General features: G+C 43.3%; 1 protein-coding gene across 1 annotated transcript in view; it reads right to left on the bottom strand.

The window, feature by feature from the left end:
• Window positions 1–1,001: 1,001 nt before the first annotated feature.
• LOC144820106 (uncharacterized) overlaps window positions 1,002–26,055 on the bottom strand; it is a 50,505-nt gene continuing 25,451 nt past the window's right edge. Inside the window, exons 4-6 of the mRNA XM_078677749.1 lie at window positions 21,321–21,554; window positions 12,075–12,281; window positions 1,002–1,569 (exon numbers count right to left, since the gene is read on the bottom strand). Of these exons, the coding sequence (XP_078533875.1) occupies window positions 1,321–1,569; window positions 12,075–12,281; window positions 21,321–21,554 (690 nt within the window). The 3' untranslated portion in view covers window positions 1,002–1,320. The remainder of the gene's footprint in view (window positions 1,570–12,074; window positions 12,282–21,320; window positions 21,555–26,055) is intronic.

The following is a 26,055-nucleotide window of genomic DNA, read 5'->3' as shown; positions in this document are numbered from 1 at the left end:
ATGGGACGGTAGTTCTTGAGGTCGGTGCGGTCCACCGTTGGTTTCTTAAGGAGGGCGGTCAGCTCGGCGTGCTTCCAGCTCTCCGGGAAGGTGGCGGTGTGGAAGGAGGAGTTGATGGTGTCTCAGAGATGGGGTGCGATAATGGTGTCGGCTTTGTTGAAGACGTGGTGTGGACACGGGTCGGTTGGTGATCCGGAGTGGATGGAGTTCATCGTGCTGGTGGTGTCTTCGGTGTTGATCGGGGTCCAGTTGCAGAGGGTGGTGGTGGCTGGCATTGGTTCGGTGGTAGGGTGTGTGGTCTGTGCGTCGAAGCTGTTGTGTATGTCGGCGATCTTGCGGTGGAAGAACGAGGCGAGTGAGTTGCAGAGGTCTTGCGAGGGAGTGATGTCGTTGTTACCGGCGCTGGGGTTGGAGAACTCTTTGACGATGCTGAAGAGTTCCTTGCTGTCGTGGGCGTTGTTGTCCAGTCGTTCCTTGAGTGCCGTCTTCTTGGTGGCGTGGATCAGCTGATGGTGTTTGCGGGTGGCGTGCTTGAGGGCGGTCCTGTTGTCTGTGGTCTGGTCGAGCCGCCAGGCTTTCTCGAGGGTGCGGCAGTTCTTCTTTGATTCCTTGAGTTCTTCGGTGAACCAGGTGTTTTTCTTGCCGCCGGGTCTGCTTGGAGGGTTCTTAAGTGGTGCGAGGTCATCGGCGTGTGCTCTCCTGCTGCAGTCACATCCCCTTTGCATAAATTAAACGCTGATCAGTGCAAAGCTGTTTTAGTGCTTCATTATGGTCAGTTTTCAACATAAAATTACTTTTTGCATGTGAAAGTTGACTGTTGATGTTGGTGTCATTTGCATTGTACGAGCACCAACACCAGTTTTTTAATCAATCTGGCCGTAAGGTTTCTGATGGAATTTTAAAGTTGGAGGCCAGAAATGATACTTCTGTTTGTTGAGAAACCATAAATACCCATAGTTTATCAGTGGTCAAATGCAGAAAGCATGAATTGACTCTGTGTCTGACAGCATTTCACCAGGTAAAGCTAAATCTGCTGAAGATGGTGTGATCTATATCAAAAGCCAATAGCAGTTAGGTATAACGAGGAGAGCGAGGCAGAGTAGGAAGCTAACAGGTGCACAGAACATGAGGCTAGAGGAACAAGACATTACAACTAACATATCTGTAGTTAACACTAAGACTGCCCCTCATAAAACTTTTCTTGACATAAGTTGTGAATATGTGAAATAAGGAGAAATTAATCACAGCTGTATAGCGGAGTACAAGAACAACATCATGTATTATAGATGTTATATACATGCCTACTTTCAAATGATATCTTTATAAATTGCAAACCAATAATGTCCTTGCGAGGATGTCTTCTGGTGTGGTGAAAAACACGTCATTAACTTCCAGGGAGAAAGGTTCTTCTGATGTTGAGAAAAATAAAACTATGGTACTGCTGATGTTTCCAATGTTTTTTATCCAGTATGGTCGGTTTCGGGGGAAAAATAGCACGTCAGCCATTGATGCATTGTACGTCACTGCAGTTGTACTACCAACTTCAACAACACCCACCCATACGATGCCCTAGAAAAATATGAGAAATATATATTTATAAGAACATAATATTGAATAAAGTGTGGTAAACTACATTCTGTATATGAGAAATGTACCACTATTTTGTTAAATTAACCAGCCGTGCTGCCATGCCATACAAAACATTTCAATTTCAGTCTTGTTACAATATACATTTTCTCTTGTGGTGAGTAAGTTCAAACTCTCCCATGTGCCATTGATTATGTCTGAATGTTACCTGTAAATATACCCCCTTTTTTTACTGAATATTTATAGCCTGAAAACCTGACTGGATTTTATTATTTGCAGATGCAGCAACCTAACAGTAGAAAGGAAAAAAGAGATCATGCAGTGGAAGCTATAAGAGTCAAGATATATATATATATATATACCAAAGTACTCCCTACAGTACATTAGGAATTCCAGCTTAATGTTGACATCAGAATGGTACCCCAGGTGGAGCTGGTCGCGAGCCGGTCTCCAACTGGGCTATTTCGCGCAAGGGAAACCGCCAACAAGGGGCCAGGTGTAGTTAGTTAGGCAGGGGAAGGGATTCAGGAGGCGGTAATTAGAGGCAGGCTAGCGGGAAGATACTTGCGTCGGAGGTGCCCGGGGTGTGTCGTCGCTGTTTTCCCATTGCGGTTCACTGCTGTTTTTCCATTTTGCCTACTGCACCAGGTATTTACTGGGGGGATATTTACTATTGTGTCCAGTCTTATTTATTATAGCTGGCAATGAGGAGGTGCACGCGGCTATCCCGGTTTTGTGCACCGTGGGGCAGGAGGACCTGTTGCGACCTGGGGTCCCTGGCGAGGCTTGGGTGGGTAGTGCCTGCCCTAAACGGCAAGATGGCTAAGGGGGTGGAGAAGGCTGTAGGGGCGTGTTTACCGGAGCAGCAGCGTCCTGCGCTGGAGTTGCCTACCGGAGCGGTGCCCAGCAGTGTTTCATTGGGACCAAGTGGGGGGAGGGAAGTTGTTCAGCAGCTCCATTTAGGCTGCATGAAGAACAGCTCTCAGGCCTGCCCGGCTCGCGTGTGGGTCGTAGACTGAGGCATTCTCGGCCCCGGGGAGGAGGGGTTTCCAGGGTCAAGAGAGCTGGTTCCCTCTTCGAGATTTGACTCAGAGAGGGGCTGGGTTTGAGGATTCAGTCTCCTGGAGTTTCAGGCAGGGGGACGCCCGTTTTTTCAGGCTGCAGTGTGTCATAGGCAACACCAGCTGGTATTTCACAGGCAGGAGTCAATTTTGGGCTACAATCAGTGAACTTTGCGCCCAGTCCAGGTTTTTCTAGCTGCCCCTCCTCGTTAGTAGTTTATTCTAGTGACAGTGGGGAGGATTGTTTTTTGGAGACTAATGACACATTATTGCACCAGTCTGCATTGGCAGGTAATATTCCCCTGGGAGGTGACCACTAATGAAGGGGTGTTCCTTGGTTTGGGATCTGTGGTCTCTCCCTCAGTGGTGGGGTCAGATGAATTGATGTATGATGACCAGTATGTTGGCACAGAAAATGAGCAAGTGGTGTTTTCTCAAGGTCAGTATAGTACGGAAGTGACGGGTGCCACTTTGAATAGGCAACCTGGAATATGGAACAGAGGAAGCAGCCCACAGGTGAAGGCTGTTATCCATGGAAATGCATTTCTCCATTTGCTTTAGCTCCCGGAGCTTGCCCCCCCACCCACTGCGAGGGAGGGCTGTGTTACCCCACTCTGTCGAATTTGTAAGTGGATTAAAAATGGCCAGAACACGTAAAGGGTTTGTTATAAAACCACTTACTTTCCTTGTGTGTCCCATCTCTCTTATGGAAGCGTGTAGACAAGTGTGTGCTGCACTTAAACATGTATAAAGGGTGCGATTAGCCATGTGTGCACACAAGCATGTTGGTGTCTTTTAGACGCGCATGCACGAGGTCAATTACACTCGAATATATGTGAAATGTGTTAGTGACCCTGGCTAAGCGTGTGCCAGCGAGATCCGCTGTCCATCATGTATGCACAAGTGTGCAAGAGCTCTCATGTCGGATGCCCGCCGAGGGGGTACAGATAAGGGTACTAATGTGCACCAGGGTGCTGGGGTCTCCGTCAGCACCCAGGACGCTATCACTACCTCGCCGCGCCTGCGTTTATCAAGGGTCTCTGGTGGGAAGGGCAGGTTGACCGTGAACAAACATGTTCATAGGAATAAAGTAAAAGGGTTCATTTAAGTGGAAGATGATGAAACATTTTAAAGATCAAGGAGCCTGAATGACATGTTTGCATGACACAGACTCAAAGGATAGCTTTTGGCGGCCCCCGTGCCACCAATTTTCTGGTGATTTATTTTCTTACAAGAGATATGCTAGGTTCTTGTGTTGGCAGACAAGTGGTAGAGACTCAAAGAAATATGTGTAGTCTGCAAATGATTTGCTGAGACCAGTTTGGATATAATTCTAACCTATCTCCACTTGTCTCGCTTTCGAGTAGTATTATTATCAGTAACATCTGATGTTTTCTACTCTGCTCTGCATTTACCCATATAGATTTTAGCAGACATAAAACCCCTACTCTTCCTTTGGGACATAGTATATTGCTCATTAAGTAATATAGGAGTTTTCTGTGACAATCCTCTAATATATGTAGTTTTCAGGGGGACCTTACATATTAAATTATCTATAACAATCCATTCCATGGCTTGAGTAATTCTTTGTTTGAGGTTGGGCTGTGGCCATTCCAACTATCTTTTTAATCTAATGAAGACAACACTCTAAAATGGCGCCGGCTCTCCCATGCATTTTTGTATCTTTCGGTAACTTAGCCATGCCCAGTAACACACTGGGGACGCGTTAAAATGAGCGTGCTATGAGGATCATTTGTTTACATAGATGCAGAGAGATGAGGTAATTGTAATGCGATGTTTGAATGTGAGGCTATTGGCATAAAGACTGATGCGGGCTAACACTTGTAGCGACAACTTTGGCAGAATGTGTTGAGATATCCTGTTGTCATTGAGATAAGAACCTGGGCCATGTTGGTGGTGTTATCTGTTGATAGTTAGGATGCAGAACGTAGTTAAAGGTAACTCCAAGTTTATTTCTTGAAAAGGAGAGCGGTACAAGCGTCCATATTAAGCCTGACTCAGGTCTCAAATGTCCCGTTACTAATGTTCATATTCTTATCATCAACATTCCTATTCCACTAATCTGGCATTCTCTCCACACGCTCGTAACAACCTCATGTGTAGAGACAATGTCCAGAACACAACACATCTCATTCTTTTATACAATGGCAATAAATGCAAGATACAATAAGCGTGGAATCACATAATAAACAAAAAGTGCTCCCACAGATGTACCAGCGTGTGAAACTTTCACTTCAGTATTCCCTCCAGGTTCTTTATGTACACCTAGTGACCTCCAACATCAGTTTTACTTTTTTGGAGCATGGATCTTTCAGAACTCCCTCGAACATACAAGTGTGCAAGGATGAATGCACTGATCACCATGGCATTATGAGCTTAATGCAGCGGAATTTTAAAATGAAGCACCACCCACCCTCCTGAGTTCTACAGGGGAAGTGTGGCTCACTGGTTAGAAGCGGCAGACCCTGAAGCAGAGATCGGCCAGGGACCAGGGTTCAATTCCCGACGCGGCAGGGTCTTGGGTCAATGTCCGCGGACTCGATAATTCTCGCCGAGGTACCTACGCTAACCATGGGTCCCACTCTGGGCAATAGCTTGCTTAATCTCCACAATGGCCCCATCAGCGCCGGGGATGCCTGGCTTCACCTTGGAGGTGCCCAGAAGGGACCATCTCACAGGGAAAGCCAGGATGGGTTCCCCAGCGGTATACAGCGCCAGGACACTCCGAGATGGAGTAACAGTGCGCTTTATAAGTATACTTACTTACTTACTTACTATATATACACGTTAGAAGTGCCAAGAATCATCCTGTTATCTTTTTCCTGCCTCCGGATGGGATGATAACGCAGGACTTTGGAGACATGAATATTCCTGTGTTATTATTTTGGGAGAGATATCCCTTGCCTGCTGGGCTTCCAGGTGATTCCTCCTGCGTCATGGGACTTCTGACCTTACCGTGCAGGTGGCAGTGACAGTTCATTATACAGGGATCTTTTCTTTCCCATTGGCAGGATTCGGAGGGAAGCGGCCACCTATCACACATGGGTGGTGTTCTGGGAGTCCACACATGCGTGTACTTTTGTTTTCTAAGGGCGAGGCTATGCGTCTCAGTTACAGGCTGTTTATTAAAGAGGAAACATGCAGTCATAGGAGTAGAAGTGTAAGCACCACCCTAGTCTCCCAAAAGTTGGGAAGGGAGAGGTGAAAATATCTGTTTTCACTTTGTGAATCTTGTAAAAAAAAAAAACATAACTTTTTCGAAATTTCGCGGGCAGTTTTGTAAAAATCGCGGCATTTTTACAAAACTGCTGATTTCGCGATTTTTTTGCAAATTGCGAAATCCTGGAGGGTCTGGATGAACTGGAAGAAGGGGAATTGAGAGACGTTGGCGGTGTTGAATCATTGACGGTTCCGCACTTAAAGAGTGGGGTTAAAAAGGGTTTCTTGGGGCAACAGCTGTGCTTAGTGTGTTACAGCAGTCTAGAGCGAACATCAGATCACGACCGACTAAGCGGCCCTCGTCAGCGGGATGACCCATAGGAATTCCATAAATGCTCCGCTCAATTACCATCAGGTAAGTCACACTGGTGGGACACATGGACTTATTCGGATATTAGACAGCCCAGTAAGCGTCCTATTGGTGTTGGGGATGGGCTGTTGATTGCTGACTGGACAACTCAAGTTGAAGTGGGTGTATTTCTGTTGTGCCAGCCAAGGTTACGGGTAGTGTCACATTAGATGTGGTTCCCAATAGTCAATCCTAACAGGGGGCTGAATTAATTCATTCTGGGAAATAGGTACAGGAGGAAGATCGGAATATTCATAAAAAGCTGCCTTATATGGGTCTTTCAATGCCTATGGGGTCCCACCTTTCAGAGAAAACTAAGGCTAGGATTTGGAAGCATGAGTTTGTGGATGTTTTTAAGTTATTACATAGGGATGTTCAGGCCAAGGAGGGGTCCAAGGAAGAGGAGCGGGAGCTGCCCAAATGGCCTAGGGTTCCTAAAAATATTGACAATTGGACATTCACTTTCCTCATATATGCGAGTGTATATTGTGAGCATCATCAGGACAGGGCAGTGGCTTTGTTCAAATATATTGATATAATTCGCAAGGCCCAAATGCATTTTGGTGGCTATGCATGGCTCAGCTACGATGAGGAGTTAAGGGCCCGGCTCAGTATATTTAATGACAAGCCATGGGGGAGGTGGATTCTGAACTGTGGCTCCAATGGATGTCTTCCAATCACCTGCCGGCAACAACTCACAGGGCCAGCGGCTTACCTATCACTTACCGGCCCTTTCCTCCTCGTCACGCCCAGGATGGGCCGGGTTGGCATAGGAGGGGAACACCACAGGTCCCAGGGGCCTGCTGGAATTTTAATAGAGGATTCTGTAGCCAACAATTTTGTCGCTACAAGCATGAATGCTCACAATGTGGGGGAAAGCACCCATTCACTTAATGCTTCGCAGGTACTAAAGCCGGAGATCAAAGCAGGTTCCAGAGGGGGAGAGAGACGTTTTTCCAGTATCAACCAAAGGTCTCCTACTCCAATTAGACTGGAAGTTCTAGAACATTTGTTGGGCTCTTATCCAGATGAAGAAGTGGCATCTAGTTTGTACTGGGGCTTCAAGGAAGGGTTTAAAATTGGATACCAAGGGCACGTCAGCAGAGATGGGCAGAAAATCCTAACTCAGCGTAGGAACTTCCTCAGGTGGTGCAACAAAAACTTCAGTCCAAATTACAGGCAGGTAGGATTGCTGGCCCCTTCCTGCAGGGTCCTTTTGTGAATCTGATTGTCTCACCACTGGGAGTGGTCCCCAAGAAAACTGAAGGGGATTATCGTTTGATACACCATTTACCTTGGCCGGAGGGTCAATCTATCAATGATTTCATTTCCCCAGCAGACACCAGTGTGTCATACGCTTCTGTGGATGATGCACTGAAATTGGTGAGATTGGTGGGGGTGGGGCGGAGTTGGCCTAGAGCGATATTAAATCTGCTTTTCGCCTGTTGCCGATCCATCCTTCAGATTTTGAGCTACTGGGCATGTTTTTTGATGGAGGCTTTTACTTTGACAAAGTCCTTCCTATGGGATGTTCTGTTTCTTGTGCCCTCTTTGAAGGGTTTAGCACTTTTTTACAGTGGTGCTTTCAACAGCACAGTGGACAGGCTCTTGTATACCACTATTTGGATAACTTCATGTTCATTGGTGCTAGGCAGTCTAATCAGTGTAGCTTGGCGTTGAAATGTTTTCAGGATATGGCTCAGGAATTGGGTGTTCCTTTAGCTCCTGAGAAAATGGAGGGTCCCAGCACCATGCTAACATTTTTTAGGGATTGAAACTGATACATTGGACATGTAGGCGAGGTTGCCCGCAGGGAAGGTACAATAATTTAAGTCCTTCTTGATATCGGTTCTTGATCAGACGAAACTGGAACTTCGGCAGGTTCAGCGCCTATTAGGTTATTTAAACTTTGCATGCAGAGTCGTCAGGGCTGGCAGGACTATTTACAGACGGTTAGGGATGTCCATGTCTGGGGCTTTCCTCCCGCATCATAAGGTCAGGCTTTCCAAGGCTGTCAAGGACGATCTCCGTATCTGGTTGCAATTTCTGGATGATTTCAATGGAGTCTCCCTTTATTTTGTCGAAGACAAAATGTTGTGGCAGGTTCAAATTTACTCGTCAGGGGCTCATGGGTCTGGCCTTTTCTGGGTGGGGCGGTGGTGTGCAGAGCGCTGGCCTTCCCATTGGTTGCAGCAGGGACGCAGTATTGCTTTTCTAGAACCTTTTCCTCAGATTGTGGCTCTGTTGGTTTGGGGGGAAGAGTTCAGAGACAGGTCGGTCCTTTTTCACGTTGATAACATGGCAGTGGTTGAGCTCATCAACAGACAGAGCTAAAGATCTGAGAGTTCTGCATCTTTTGCGGTCTTTTATGTTAAAGAGCTTACAGTTAAACATTGTTTTCAAGGCTCAACATACACCTGGTACAGATAACTTAATAGCAGACGCTTTGTCTCGTTTTCATTAGCAGATGATCCACAGTTTGGCGTCAGGGGCTGCCCCCAGCAAGACTTCGATTGCACAGAGTGTTTGAGAGTTGGGGGATTGAAGATCGCAGAGTTAGTGGAGAAATCTGTGGCACCCTCTACTAGGAGAAGCTATTGTCACGCTTGGTTGGAGTTCATAAGTTATGGCAATTTTGATTTTCAGTCTGGGAGGGTGGCTACTTTTGAACAGTTTATTCTGGGTTTTGTTTTACATTTAATTAACAAGGGTCTATCTCACTCCACCCTAGCAGGGAAGTTGGCAGGAATTTTGTTTTACGGTCAGCTGTGGTGGGGGCACGATTCAGTTGTAGGTTGCCTAGTAAAGAAAGGTTTAAAAGGCCTCAGCAGAGAGCGGAAACCTACAGCAGCTTTATGTCAGCCAGTGTCTTTTGATCTCTTACAACAACTTTTGCTTCAGTTGCCTGTTTGTTGCTACAATGATTAGGACATTTTCCGTTTTCGTTTGTGTATGATGTGGCTATATTTTGGAGCATTTAGAGTTTCTGAGCTTTTGGGTTTGCGTGGCCAACCTGGCATTTGCAGCAATGCGGTGTTTTTGCAGCAGTCCAAATTTAGGATAGGGCATCTAAAACAGACCAGTTAGGTAGGGGAACTTGGGTATACCTGGACAGGAGTGGTGTAGAGGAATGTTGCCTAGTGGTAGAGTGGGAACATTTTAGTAGCACAGGAGGTCCTGCTTCGGGTGCCATATTTTGTCATAAGGATGGCTTCAAGTTCACTAGTGCCCACATGTTGGCAGTTTTACGGAAGGCTCTCCTTAGGATAGGTTTAAATCCGGCTTTGTTTGGCACATATTCCTTTCGTATTGGGGCTGCTACAGAAGCAGCAATGTTGGGTTTAGCATGGGATGACATTAGGCGCATTGGGTGGTGGAAATCTTCTTGTTGTGCTCGTTATGTTAGGATGGTATTGAAGTTTCCCAATTTTCCTGTTGTCATTTATGGCGTTCTTTTGGGGGGGTAAGTCAGGAGCGGTCTCACCCACTCCTAGGGGCGGGGGTGGAAATGTCTGAAAGCGGGGATGGGGAGGAGAGAAGTTGGGGTTTACAATGACATGGGGTTTATTATATGAAGTTTTGATTGAATTATTGGACTAAAGTTTGGGGTTTTGGTGAAAATGCAATTTATTTCATACTGTATATAAATATGCGATGGGTAAACTGCAACTGTCCTAAATAAATTGGCCTTTTCTGCTATAATGAACATTAGTGGGGCTATGTTTATTGCACGATACCTTGCTACCTGCAAATTGTAGCCAAAATATGGGGGAACCAAATATTGAGAAGATAAGTATCCATAGGTAAAGATAGATTTACTTTAACCAAAAGTGTGTATATATATCTTGGCAATATATAAAACTTCTGGCAAAATTGATCTCCTTCGCCGGATGGGGTTGGTGGGACGTACGGATGCCGAAACCCATTTGTAAATGAAAGAACTTCCATGTTAAGGATAAGACACAGAAAAAACTCGCACACCAGGGTCACTTTTCGGATACTTACTGTATTAAAGAAAACAGCAACACGTTTTGACCGGAATGGTCTTCTTAACAGGCAAATTCATATAAAAACACATCCACCATTTATAGTGCATAAAATATAAACACTGAAGTCGGACAAACAGTGTTAGTCACTTGCACGGATGGCGAAAACAGACTGTATCAGCATAATATCATTCAAAACGTTGTTACATGTTACCATTTTGAGGTTAAGTTCTCTCTTAAGAGGAATGTCTTGAAAGTCTTTCTGAACTGCAGAAGGATTGGGCAGTTCTGATGTCAATGGGGAGGTTATGACACTTATTAGGAACATAGATGTTAGTTTGTGATCATCTTTTCATGTGCAGTACTAACCTTCATTCAGTAAACTGATAACATTGGCAAAGAAGCATCAACTCTGCTAGCAAAAGGGAAATATGTGTCATTGTAAAAGTCATGCACTGCACATGAAAGAAACTCTCTGATATTTAACTTTTGGTAGTTGGTTCTGCATTGTAGGAGAAATGTTAGAGAACTCCCATGTTCAAGGCTGCAAAATCCCAGAATGGTGGCTTCAAGCTCCACCTTCCACAAAGTAAGTAAGAATTTATTGATGTTCGATTAATTAAAATCAGTACATCACATCACCCATAGATACAATTAAAAAACATGATATTGAACAAGATCTAAACATCACAATATAGAAATTAATTTACCCTCCCCTTCCAGACACTAAAACTTGATTACATACATAGTCACCCCATACTGATTTGTTCCCCTCTCAAACTCTATCAAATATTTCCATTTCCCCAAGTTAAAAGTCACTATAGAAAGAGCTTGTGGTGTTCTCCTTTTCAGTACCAATTGACCACTTCTTCTTTAGGCCTTTCATATAATTTCCAATATCAAATGTTGGCCGTTGTCATAACTGCACTTGTATCACCGTATCTTACAGATGATCCATATTGGTCCATCATCATAACAGGCCCCTGAGACATAGTTCTACTACTAGCCACAAAGATCACAATTGCTCAGTGCATAAAGGGCTTGATGAGAGAAGACTATACATCTATGTGTAACCTGAGGTACAGTGTGTTGTCCACTATGAGGACCAACTTTATACCCAAACCCATTTTTCACTATTCTGTGGCTGGCATATGTTAAAAATTCTCTTTGTGAAATGGGTCAACCACAGAATTACGACGTGACCACAAGGCTGAGGGCCACAAACTCATCGGGGCACGCTGCGGCCCTAGTAAAGGCCACAGCACATGCTGATTCTGTGCAGCACCTCCTGCATGTCCATGCACCAAATGCCATTCACCATGCTGTGCATGGCATAAGGTGCACTGAGGTCACTACATGTGACCCTAAGGCCACTTTTCAGTTGCCCAAGACAGACGGGGGCTCTGTTTGGAGCCCCCAATATCCCTCCTGTCATTAAAAGAATGTCACAAATGGATATTGTAATCCCAACTGCGGGCCCTGATCTTGGCACCGCTGCCATTTCCTGCCGCTCTTCCGACCACCGCACCGTCTATCCAGGATTCTAGTGGAGGCGGCAGTGTGGCGTTGGGCTGATGTCGGTCCGATTGCCAAAATCCAAATACGGCAATCGGACTGAAGGGCTTTCGGACCGCCATCAACGTGTTGTCTACGGTCCGACCGCCCAAATCATAATGAGGCCCTTATAGTTTTGTATTTTGCCCACAATAAACGTTGTCTTGCCTAGTATTGGTCACTGTATGTTTTGTGCCCACTGTTTCCCTCTCTTATCAAATGCAAATGAAATTATCAAACAGAAAACTATGCCAACAAAATAACTTTTATTGTTTGAATACGTCACATGTACAGTACCTCTATTACAAGTCCGTGGGCGTTGGCATTTAAATTCCAATGCGGTATACGTAACCCTCCACTTTTGATGGTCAAAGTACACACAGATATTTCAGATTGGAAGTAATGGAGAGTTTGCCCAAATGCCATTTCTTCTGCACTGGAGTATGTTGATGAATTTTTCCTGTAACTTGCACATTGAATGGAACCACCTTGGAATGCCTTCTCCTAAGACAACATAACATGGGACTCAGTCAGAAAACCAGTGTTATGACCTTTACATTTCCAGAAGACTGTGCAAGAGAGAGCAAGATAGATAAGCTAACATTAACAGGATGGCTTCAGTGGAATCCTTTCCTTAGCATGCACATAAGTGATATTACGCTCAAGATGATATTTTATCAATAGAGCAGAAACCTTCTTACCATTAGAGCCAGAAAAAGAAGGGGCCAGATGTACGATGGTTTGCAAACCTATTTGCGCATGCAAAATCTTTGTTGGCCATGTACAATTCCTAAATATCGGGTCGCAATTTCTTGCGACTCGCTATTTAGGAAATGCGAGTCGCAATTAGGGAGGGGTGTACCCTTCCTAATTGCGTCCGCAATGCTATGTGTGAATGTTTTGTGACCGCAATTGTTGTTGCAAAACACTCACAAATTATCATCCTCTTCAAGAGGGTGGTAATGCAGTCGCAATTTGGAAGGGTTCCCAGGGGACCCCTACCACTTTGTGACTGTTTCTAAAAATATTTTTTAAGGGCAGGCAGTGGTGCCAGGGACCACTACCTGCCCTTAAAAAATTAAACGAAAACATCTCATTTTATTTTTTCAAATGCATCCCGTTTTCCATAATGAAAATAGGCTGCAAAAAAAAAAAAGAAAAGCTGTTTTATTAAAATGCAGTCCCAAACTTGGTGGTCTACTGACCCCAGCAGGCCACCATCCCTGGGAGTGCTGGCATTCTCAATGGGCTGGCAAATTGTGAGAGGCTCATTAATATTAATGAGCCCCGCAATTTGCGATAACATTGGGATTCGCAAAACAGTGTAATAACATTCTTGTATGTTTCATTTAGCGCCTCGCAACTGGTGACTCGCAATGAGTCGCAAATTGCGAGACGCTAAATGAAAGGGTCATACATCTGGCCCAAAATGACAAATGGAAAAAATGCAAAATCACTTGTTTCAACTTTATTCCAAAAACTGAGAGAAATAGAGAGATAGTGGGGAAGCAAGCAAGCGAGAAAGAGACAGTGCATCAGTGTAGCAATTACTACGAATTTGACTCTCGGGCAGAATGATAATTCAAGGCATTATTCATAAAAATCAAAAGCTTTGAATACAGAGGTCAGCCTGTTGGCCCTAGGGATTGTGGGGTCTGAATAACCCCCTGGAAAGCACGGGAACAAGGGAATTCTTAGAGCTGTGCAAGGTTGTCCTTGGTCCGACTTTACATTATCTTCATGCTTCTGACTTATTCTGTATTATTTGGTTTTAAATTACTCTGTTACATCGCCCAGTGACCCAAAAACTCTACATGGAATTCCACAAGCGGCAGAGGGCATTAGGTCACGCTTTTGTGTTGATGATTTCTAGCGCAAGGTGTTTGTCTTGTGCTGGAAAATCCTCGCGACCGGCACCATGAGCAGCACAAGAGGGCGCTGCTTCTTTCTGCCATTCAAATCGGTGTTCTCCTTGACCAGCAGCTTCCCCAACGCAAACAGAATGTTTCTCAACGCAAGCGGTAGTAGCCATCCGCGACCGCCCACATTATGAAATCTCTCCAGGAGGTGGCCTGGAGTGAGATTTTCCTCGCTCGCACTCGCCAACTTAATATTGGTGAGTGAGGAAAAAACTCTGCTCTGTTTTGGAACTTCATGCGCTACGTGGAGGACAGAGTGGGAAAAACTCAGAAAACAGCTCGAGCTGAGCAGAATTTCATGCCCAGGCCTATTTATTATTGTAATCCAGGATAATTTATTTGTATCCTTTAAATAACATGAATTTCCAGTGAGGTCTATGTATATTTTAGTGTGGCACGGCGAGTTGGACCCTCCTTTGAGCATTTTGGATTTTTCCCCGTTATCCTCTTTTTTTCTCAATTTTTTGATTATTCAGTTTACTTTTTCATCATTTTAGTCTTCTCAGTTAATGTTAGAACGATTAATTTTCCCTCTACCGCCCACATACCCCGGCAGGCAGGGAAATGTCTTTTACATTTTCATATGCATCACTGATGGTGGCCATCTTGGATATTTAGGATGGCCCAATCATAGTGCATCATATCTTTTCTGCTCTGGAACACCAACTGGTGCAGACCCTTCAGCAGATGCTATTATGCTTTTATTCCTCCTCGATTCCTGGTCATCTCTTTTGAATCATGTCCGAACTAACATCAAGGTACAACACTGGCATTTTTGCAGTGCGTTTTTGCTTACTTTGACCTTACCACAATTAGGTATTGACATTGATTGTGTTTTCCCATCATGATCAGCAATTGACTTTTCCCTGACATTATTTTTATTTATTATTTACATAATTTACTATTAACACTACTACCTGTTGATTCATAGCAGAAACTTCCTTCCATTTAAAACATTTGCAGTCTATGCAAGGAAGTGCCCTTTCGACATTGATGAGTTTAAGTAATTTCACACAAACTGATCTGTTTTGCCAGTACTGGCTTCTCGGCAATGGAGAATAGTCAAATTGGTTACTTACTGCCCATACACTATTCTTTTTTCAAATAACTTTTTTTCTAACTCCATGTTATTTCTTGTTTTATGTAAGTACATGACTTACTGCTTTTTCTTATAATCAACAGTCCTGATAATGACACAATAAATGTGAAGGGTCAAAACGCAATTGACTCACCTGACAAATGGAACTCATTATCAACTTCCTTTCCCAGTGACCCATAAATACTGAATACTCACTGTCACTGATTACAAATTATTGTCGTTCCTTTGTCTGATTGTTTGTACAGACACTATATTTTCTTGTGTTTAACAAATGTGTGAACACACATGAGCACTATGCACCTTCTTTGAAACAGTATATGGTGCACAAATGCAAAGTGTGTGGCTCACTTCTTTGCTTTCATTGATGTATCTTAATTACTGACTTGATTGTTACGCTACCATATGAAACGTTGCTCAATGTGATATCCATCTCGGGCTAGTATACCCAACAAAGTTGAATGTCAAAATGGTCAACTACTTCAAATGCATGCACCATAATTGTACAAGCACTCGTAAAGCCTATAGTGTCAGCAGCAGAATGCAGCAGTGATGAGTGGCTATCTTTGTTGTGTCTAGACTTCACTGTGAAGATGTCTTGTGGCCATGGAGAAAGAAGGAGTGGAGGAGAAAGCAAGAGGGAAAAAAGAAGTGAGGCAGAAGGACAGAGAGAGGAGCGGCGGGAAGTGATGCAAAGGGGAGGGGCCATGTACCAGGGGAAAAATATGGCAAATGCACTCCAATCAAGGCCCAACGTTCACATGACTATGTACATTAAAATCTAGGTCCCTGAGGTCAGCAGTGTGAGGCTGTTGGATTTGGGCCTCTTCACAGGGTCATTCCAAACGTTTTGGCCACACTCCTCCTGTTTTTGCTGAATTCATTTGACTCTGTGCTCTTCTAGTTCTAAAGTGCTTGTGCTCTCTCCCTAAAACATAGTAAACTTGTCTTATACCTGATTGGCATATTTAATTTACTTATATGTCCCTAGTAAAGTGGTATGCAATTTTACCAGGGTTAGTAGGTTTGCACCTAGTGGGCATGCAGCATGTATTGTGCCACTCACGTAAGTAGCCCTTCCAAACAAGTCTCAGGCATGCCATTGTAGCCTTTGGAACAATTTTAAATGGGAAATTTGACTTGGATAAATAACCCCTTTGCCAACTGTGAGAAAGTCTTCCTTTATGCCCTGGTCACCCCCATTTTTTGACTGACACTGGTGGTAAATAACTTTGACTATGCCCCGGACTCTGATAACCAGACCCAATGCCAGTGCTCCGAATAAGAGGTATATGGCAATTAGGTGTAATTACAATTGGTACTGACAACCTACCTGTTAGTCCCTAGTATGTGGCAGAGCAGATTTAATGCATTTAAATGTGAACTGCTGTGTTGCCTGCTGCCATTTTAACAGACTTTCTTTGCAGGTTACTTTTGAATTGAAATTCTATGCAGTTTCAACTTTGGATTTAAAGGTGCTTCCAAAGTATTAAAGTACCTTATTGTTACATATAAGTCTCCCCTAAGGTATAACCTAGGTGCCCCCAGTAGGGTAGGGTGTCATGAAAAATTAAGATGTTTTATATGCCCTGGTGAGGTAAAAACTACCAATTGTGTTTTTCCACATTGTAACATTTTAGGTATATAGGCCAACATGGGAATAATTTAATGGAGTATAGCTATTGACAGGAGTGAGCTAAAATAATATTACTAGGACTTAAACAATTGGTAATGATAAATCCAAAAACTTGCCACTGCTGAATTTATCATAACTAATAAGGAAAATAAGTTATAGAACTTTATTTTCTGTGAACCATAATCCAGCCTTCTTCTATTAGCCTCTCCTGATTGGTCAATCCTCGCATGCTGAGACAAACTGCTTTGATGGGGTGATGAGTGGCCTGCATAGAGAGTTATCTGGTGGGGAGAGATATGCAGCTGAAGAGAACAGGTCAGGAAGGAGGCAGGCCAGGAAGGGGGCTAGGTAAAAAAAACTGGTCTTCAAAGAGATCAGGGCAGTAAGGATGTAAGCTGGGCCTACCCCCTCTTCCTGTATCCCCCAGCCAGATGGGAGCCCCAGGAATGGAATTTGCAGGAGGTCTGGAAGGGGAGTATTAGGAGAAATGCGCCACACCAGTAGGTTGGCTTCACCAGATCATAAACCCCAAAAAGAAAGTTCCTCCGTCTTGAATTTAAAGTACAGTACTTTGTGGGACAGAAATATGCCACACTTTGGCGGAAGCCGTCATTATTTTGGGTGGCAACCTGTACCCCATTGGTCAAGGGTGCCCCCACAGCTTGTTTCCCTAGAACACTAGATAAATATGGGAGAGCTGTGTAGCAATTCAGATCCCCTTCCTGAACCTACAAGAAGAAGGACTACCCTGCTGAAACCCTGGCCTGCACCAAGAGGACTGCACTTTGAAGGACTGCACCTTCGGCAATCTAATGAGCTACAAACCTAAGGACTTTGCCTTGCTTCAAAAATAGAAGGAGTGGACTCCCTGAAAGCAACAGGTTAAAAGAGCTCCACCTGCATCATCTCCAGCAAGAATAACACACCTGAACACCTTCAGCTGGACTTTGAAGAATTTGGCCAGGTGCATGATGGTAACTGTAGTCCCAATTTCTGAGGAGCGACTAAGAGACTCTGGAACCTTGGCTTTTGTTTGCGAACATTTTGTACCCCCAAAAGGAATTTTAGGAAGCACTTCCTGAAGTTTGGAGAACTTTCGTGATAAAGCTTGATAAGTGGACCAACCCATCGTCGAGAGCCACACCGCCGACATTGAACCGCGACTCAGTCTGGATTTCAGATTCATCCCGCTGAAAGCTCCGGAATTCAAGACTTACAGGACGCCTCCGAGGCCTCATGAAAATCCAAGCCGTCGTCGTTGATCCAGATCCTGGCCTGACGAAGTGCCCCGCTCGATGATGAGATAAAAAGCTGCAGAAAAACTACTAAGTGCGAAGGTGATAACTTGACCGGGCCTTGGCGCTCAGTGTGTCGGACCCGCACTCCATTGCTGTCGGCCTCAAACCTTGACTTTGTCCTGGTCAGGTGCAACCAGATGTCCCAAGTTGGCGCTTTCTGTTTTTAGGCACTGTAAAGAATATGTTCTTTAAAAATTCTCCGGTTCCGCACATTGGATTTTATCGGTTCTGGTGTCAGTAAAATCATAAAAATACTTCCTATTTTTATAAATTGAATGTGGATTTTTATTGTGTGTTTTGTCTTACTTATTAAATGTATTGGTTTTTCTAAATGCTTTACACACCTGTTTCTTAAGTTAGGCATGCCTGCTCGCAGCCAGCTACCAAGGGTTGAGCAAGGGAATCATTTATTGAGACATTGACTGGGCCTTATATTGTGTTAGTGGTCTTGTTGCTAGTGGTAGGTGCATCATTACACCTACTAATTATCCATATTCCAACATAAGGCCTAAAACTCCCTTTTTAATACATATAAGTCACCCCTATAGTAAGCCCTGAACATTCCATAAGGCAAGATGTAGTCAAGTTCAAAAGTTGAACATGTACTTTTAAGTTTACATGTCCTGGTATTAAAAACTCCTACATTTGTTTTCCACTACTGTGAGGCCCACCTCTTCCATAGAATAACATTGGGTTACCTTATTACATTTAATAAGTGATAACCTTTGTTTGGGAACAGGTAGAAATATTATGTTTGTCGTCTAAAGAATTGCAATCTAAAAATTCCCTTTTACTGGCAAAGTCGGACTTTAAGTCACAATTCAGCAAATGACACTATTAGAAAGTTGGCATTTTCTTGTCCTAAACATTTGGTGTCTTAAGCCTGTTCCTGGGTCAAATCACTACGTGTAGTTGGCAGTTGACCTTTGTGTATTCCTCCCTGACAACCACAAAATAGGGGCATTTGGTGTTGGCAGGATGGACCATCTTAGGAGGATGGGGCAGAGCTGTGCACAGCTCACTTGTACTTCAAAGACACTGCCTCAGCACACACATAAAGAACTTCACACTCGCCTTTTGTGATTACAAAATCCAGGGCAGAGAGGCAAAGAAATTCCAGACAATTCTGTGGGGGAAAATTCTTTAGATTTCTTCCACTTCAAAACTGGCATCAGGTATAAAAATATAGCTCTCAGGCCCACTCTTCAGTTCACTTCTGGACCTGTGGAAGAACTCTTAGAGGACTGTCCGGCTGCCTGTGGCCTTCTATGTACTGCCTTTCTGCACCGAGAGGAATTCCCTGCTGCCTGAAGTCTGCCCTGTGCCCTCAGGGGACTGTCCTGATGCTTCACACCTGCACTTCTGCTTGAACCCAGGATTTACAGAGTGACTCCCACTGCTAGTTGGCTGGCCTCCTGATCAAAGTCTCGAGGACAGAAGAGGCTCCAACAATCTCAAACCTGCACCTGGACCTAGCCTGAGTGAGTCCTGACTCTCCAAGTGGTGCTCCTAGTCGTGGTTCATTGGAAGCAGTGATAAAGGTGCCCAGATAGCCCAAATCCAAAAATTGGGACATAAAACAGATTCTGCCAAAAAGCTGCCCTGATAACCAAGAGGAGACAAAGATCTACGTGCTTGCTCAACAGCCCAAGGTGCATCGCCGGTCAGCCTGACTTCATGGTAGCTCCTGCTACTTTCTTCTCCGCAGCAGTAAATCTTGTTCAGGAGCTCCTCTCAGGAATGGCATTCAGCCTCCAGGAGCCCTCCTCGGATAGAGCCTGTGATTTCATCTAGCTGTATTCTATTTTACTTCATAAAAAGAGACTAAGTCCAAACTTAGAAATCTTCATGCAACTTTGTCCTGTGGCTCCCTGATGGCGTTGCCTCCTCCTTGGAAACTGTTGGTTGCCTTGCCCCAATAAACTTTACCTTCCTCAGACATTTATCTTCAAAATTTCTCCCAAGTCCAAAGTTAAGCCTAGAGCGGGCCCAATCCACTCAGTGTATCCGAACTGTGGTCCAGCCACTTTGCCCCGGTCTCACCCGACCAGAAGCTGATGTTGGTGCTTTCATCTTTTAGGTGCTATTTTTCACTTTAAACTTTACAAACTCCGGCTCTACTGATTGTATTTTTTGTCATTTCAGTATTAAAAAGACAATTGACATTTACTCTATTTTTCTAAATTAGTGTGGGATTTTTCTTGTATCGAGTTGCTGTTTGAGTGCTGCACAAAACATTAGACAATGCCTCTAACTTAAGCCTGACTGTTTTTGTGCCAAGCAACTAGAGGGCTCACATCCCCCTCAATTAACTACCCAACTTCTCACAAATGCTACAACTGATTCGATAACAAACACAGTAAATCAGTAAAGCTGGGGCTGTACGCACACAAGAATAGGGTGGAAAGCAATCAGCTGAGGAGCAGGGAATTAAAATGAACAAGAAAGCCATCCAATCATGAGCAAGGACAAAACCCAAAGCATACTCTTGGGATACGTTAAAGCAGCAGTAGCAATCCTGTCTGCGACACCAACACTACAAACAATGACGAACAGACATGTAATGAGTTGGGTTTGAATGTTTTTCCTTTTTACCGGAGATGCTGCAAAATAGTTTTGTTCTGTTAATGACCATGATAATATCCCCTTAAAGCACAATGTCGTAGCATTGTGGATAGTCAGTAATTTCCGAGCAGTACCTGTGAGGACATTGCAGTATTAGAGAGGCACACATTTAGTAGGCATTTCATGTATATCAAGTGATTCTTTATTTTGGAAGACTGAAATACTCTTTAGCCACTCCTGAGCCTTTCACCTTCGAGCTATCCAGCAGCTAAGGCATGCATAGCTATGAATCAGTCTCTTGAAAGTGGGCAAATGACTTTAGTGCCAGCAATTTGCAATTTGCTAATTCCTAAGATGAGCTGTTACAGGCGGCCCCAGTCCTCCTCTTTGCCTTAGTCATGATCACTTACTTAACCACCAATTATATTTTGTTGGCAACTGTTCAATGGCTTTTTAGGTGCAGCATCTCACTGACGAGACATAAACACTTACTTATATTAACTTCATTCTCTCACCAAGAACAAATAGATAAACTTGTCAGAGTGTTGACAAATAAGCATTACAGCTCATTTTTCAAAGACTTAAATCTGCTTGGAACGGAATCATATCTGTTTTAAATTAATATCCTGCAATGTCTTGTTTTCGTATACTCTATTTATTGTTATTGTTTGTGTTGCTTTATTAAATTGCAGGGTGGACATAAGGCACGGTTTGAGTGCAATGTCGGGTATTGCTTTAAAATCGTATACTGCACTATAAGTTCATTGACGTAGCCTGTCTGAAACCATCCTTCACTACTGGGAGTGGGAAACAGGTTTAAATCATTTCCCCAAACTCAACCTCTTAGAATCGGCCCAACACTCATCCAAAATATATTGTCGTATTTTAATTTTATTAATGCATGTGTCCCCAGGCTGCATATTGTTCCTTGAAAATGGTCAGCAAATTACCACACAGTCATTGGATAGTGCTCACAATGAATTTCTTCACGATCACCTCTGTCTTACATTTAATATGTGACATTCGTACCTTGGTATGGTTCAGTGAACAGTGAAATTTGAACGTGATATCCGGCGTTGAGCCCGTCAGCGGTGACGTGCCTGTCGTGGTAGAGTTTGATGATTCCGACGATCCTGAGTCACGATAGGGCCTGAGGTATTCTTTAAAGACCAGCGACACAATCAGTACTCCAATGGCAGTGGTGAGAACTCCTGCCAGCAATGACAGCGTGAAGACTTTGCACCAAGGCAAATACCGTCTCCACTGCAAGAGATAACAAAAAATAGGAATATTATCAAATCTGACGGTGACCACTCAAACATAACTATGCACCACATCGAGCTGGCTAAAACATTTCCTCTCCTTCAAAGAAAAAAATGTACACTCCCCTTTCAGTGTTAAAAGTTTATATTCTAATTGCCTTTGTGGTAAAAAAAAATATTTCCTCACTTCATGGGAACACAGAAATATTTTACTCAAAAGCAATTGATACATGGCGCTAAAACTCCTCGCTAATTGCAAAAAACAACTTATTAATTCAAAAAAATTGAAACAGCAATCCCATCAAACCTTGACCAGCAGCTAGTAAGGATTGCTCCTGGGTTCTAATGTCCTCGAGTAAAAATTGTACCTGACGAAAACCCATGGTTTGATTCCGATGATACAACAAGGGAGTACCAAGACAGGAGCAAAGGGGAAGAATTAAAGAATACATCAAGAACCAACCAAGGCTTAGTAGAAAAACAACAAGTTATATGAGGATGGCGGCACTCCTTGGTAAACGTTCAAATAGGTCAGTATCAGTACGGTAATAATCGTATCTTTGGGTGCCAGGGAATGAGTCCCTCCCGGCCGGTGGGGGCTCGAAATTTCAACTCAAGGATAAGGGGAGTGCAGGTGTCACCTGCACTACTTCCTAAGGCACACCTATAGGAGACAAGGACTCCTTCAGTACATTCCAATGTTAGTAATTAAGGTGCAAGAACACAAAAAATGTCTTATTCATTGGTAATCCATTTAGGAATGAGTTTATTTTGTAGGTCACGTATTACATCATAGTGACTGTATTGAAGAAAGGTGCACGCAATTTCTTATTCAACAACATCCAATTGTAATGATGATGTCCCTATGCATTTCGGGACGTGGCCCTTCATCAGGGGACAATTCACAATCTGAAAATAAAAGATTTCAAATCAGGAAGGGGAGCTATCTACCACAATTAAAGCACATCACTAAAAGAAATCAATGATCGAAGAGAGAGCTTAAATAGATGTCCTAACTAGTGGATTAATGCTGAAATAAGTGTGTAAGTGAGACAGACAATAGTAAAACCAACATCGTGACTTATCGAGTAACACTTAGAGGTGAAACCAAAATCTTAATATAGAAGTGTACCAGAGTCTATGCGAGTTAATATAAAACCACGTGATGAAAAAGATATTGATCATGAGAACAGTGGAATAATGGCAAAGATTAACCTCGTGATGGAAAAGACATTAATCAAAAGGGCAGTGAAGTTATAACAGGGGACCCGTGCAGTTTAATCGATGTGTAAAGCACGAGAACGCGTGCACATCACCCATGTACGTGAGTAGTTTAAAGTTGACCCGAGCGAGACTAACAAGTTACGGGGACAGGTCGCATTAAAAATAACGTGCCCGTGTAATCAAACGGCAAAGACATATGCCATAATCAGGGCTTACCAGATATCCTGCGTGGAAAACGCATAACTGGTCTAACTAGTAGGTCAACACTCCGTGAATGAACACGGAAGTAAATGAAGTTAAGCGAAACTAAAAACGGACCATAACAAAAAAGGGATCACACACCGATAACAGAAGCCAAAATAATAATGGTAAATCAAAGGTGTACTGAGGCAAAGTCCCAAGACAAGTACAACGAGAGTACATGAAATAAAATAAAATAAAATAAAAATATTGCTAAGCTGAATCAAGTCAAGTCAAGTCAAGAATCACGAACAAATTTAAAGAAAGGTAAACATAGTGGACAGACACGTGACGGCGGCCATCTTGGAAAAGTCATCAGCACAAATGTTCGATCAACATTAATAGAATAAAGAAAGAGGGAAATCATTAAGGAAGAAGTGAAAAATGAAACAAAATACATGATGGCAGACTAAAATTGAATGTAAACAATCGACAGAATCAGTGAGGCAACAACGACATACGGTGATTCAAAAAGGTAAAAAGAAAGCAAATTACCAGAGGATTATAAAAGAATAAAAGGATGTCAAAGGAACAATGGGTACAATAAAAGGAAAGAAAATTATCCGAGGATTATAAAAGAATACAGACAAAGTGAGAAAAATGAACGGGTGCACAGAAACTGTGGTTAAAGGGTAAGTAAATAAGTCCTAGAATACACAAATATAGCATCAACAATGACACACTGTATTGAGGATCAAAAGCGTGTGTAGGAGGTTCTGGACAACCCAAACGGACATCTAAAATAGCACAATAAAAGGGATCAGGACCGAAAAGATAGTGGTAAACAAGAAAAAAGTTGTAGAACAGGGAATCGGAAGAATCAAGAAATGGTTTACAGCAAGTAAGACAACATATTAAGTAAAGAAAACAACTATATTCAATCCTGTCATTGAGGCCCATAGGCTGGCAGGCATCAAGTCTCTTTATCCAAACCGTTTCTCTTTGTAGGAGTGTATTTTTGTTGTCCATGCCTGGTCTCAGCGGTACGATCTCCAAAACGAGGAACCGCAATTGACTCACGTTATGATGATGTGTAGTAAAGTGAGCCGCAAGTGGTGCTTTGGTGGTCTTGTTTCTAATGGTGCTCTTGTGTTCCGTCAAACGGACTTTGATTTTTCTTTCGGTTTTCCCTACGTAAGGTAATCCGCAAGGACATTTTAGTAGGTACACAACGTTCTTAGAATCGCAGGTTGCATTGGTTAACAGTTTAATGACTTTTCCTGATGATGGGTGGTTGACGGTGTTCCCTTTGATAATGTTATGACAATGACTGCAGTTCAGACAAGGTTTTGTGCCAGAGTAGTTAACCCCTTCCATGCTCATGACGGAACGGTTCCGTCATGAGCGTCGGTTGAGCTGTGCTCATGACGGAACCGTTCCGTCATGAGCCCATAGGCTCATTAGAACCTTCAGCACAGCGCGAAAATTCGCGCCGCGCTGAAGGGGTTATTGGAAGAGTCTGTAGGTTCTGTCTCCAAAATGTTCTTAATGTTTTTGGCTCTCTGGTAGGCGAACAGTGCTCTGTGGTTGAAGATACCCTGAAAGTCTGGTTCATAACGAATCATGTCCCAATTTTTCAAAATGATGTTCTTGATGGCACTGCTTCTGGTAGAATATTTGGACACGAAAACAGGTCTCTGGTCATCGGTGGGTTTACTGTGTGGGGTCAGAAGGTCTTGGCAATTCTTTGCAGCAGCGCGTGTTTTGGCTGTCTGCAACGTGGATTCAGGATATTTGCGATCTCTGTATCTTTGTAAAATCTTTTGTTCAGACAATTCAGAAAAACACCAAGAATTAATAAAGATCTGCTCTTGGAATGTTCACGGATTTAGAGAAATGGGTCAAGATCACGAAACCCTGTCCTTCATTCAAAATCAAGACCTAATATTGCTCCAAGAGACATGGAACATGAAATCAGCTCCAATTTCGGGTTATCCAGGATGTCATATCCCCGCAGAAAAATTCTCAAAGTTTGGGCATCAATTTATGCCACGGCAACATATGAAGATGCTGGAGAAAACTGGCTGCAAGCACTAACACTGACTGGTAAATACCATTCCAACAAGCTAAACTGGCAACTAATAATAATTAATGTATACATTCACCCAGAGAGAAAGCGGCAGAAGGAAAAATTCCTAACATTGGTGAAACTTGATTAAGGTGCTGTAAATGACTCACGTAATCTGATAATTTCGGGAGAAATGAACAGTAATCTCATTACTAGCAAACAGTCTAGAAGCAAGAGGAAGGATGTCCTGGGATTTCAATCAATAACTCGAGAGTTGGAAGTTTTAGGCTTAGAACAGTAACGTAACGCAGAACAAAAAGAAAAAGAAGGTTGTACGCCCAGTGGACCCCCAATAAAATATGTTTAAATGGTACGTTGAGGGCGATCAAGTGGAATAGCAAGCTTCTTATATATATCTAGGCATAAAACTGGGGCGAAGAACTTCATACAAGGACCATAAATTGGATTTAAACGCTAAAGCCCAATCATAACTGTTTGCCTTTCGACTGCTGAACAAAAAAATTAGTTGTCCAGCCTACATTCACCTCCTAAATGTGATGGCAGCACAAACTTCACCTACTCTGTCTTATGGTTTGGAAACACGGTGCGGCAAGGGGGCCGAGTTATTGAATGAGCTCCAGACCAAGATATATAAAGCTGTTTTTAATCTTCCTAAGCATGCATCTCCCCCACAGGTATGGCTAGAATTTGGCCTTCAAAGCCAGAAGTTCCGGAGTATGAATTCCTTCACGAAGCTCTGCCACTAATTTAGATCCTCAGAGCCCGGCACATTGAACAATCTAAGCTGGGAAGAGATAAAAGCACAAATGGCCCAAGAAACACCTATATCATGGGGAGCTTATTTGAGGACATCTCTGGTGGAACTTGATATCCAAGTAGTATGGGAAAGCATGGCAGAAAAGACAACATTTGACAAAGCCAGTAATGTGTCCGCAAAGAAGAAATGGAAGACAAAAACATTTTGTGTAAACGACGCCACGCTGGACAGTAATGAACTCCTATACTCACA

Source organism: Lissotriton helveticus, chromosome 2_1 (assembly GCF_964261635.1).
Source record: "Lissotriton helveticus chromosome 2_1, aLisHel1.1, whole genome shotgun sequence".
Lineage (NCBI taxonomy): Eukaryota > Metazoa > Chordata > Amphibia > Caudata > Salamandridae > Lissotriton > Lissotriton helveticus.
This window is presented reverse-complemented; position numbering and strand designations above follow the sequence as displayed.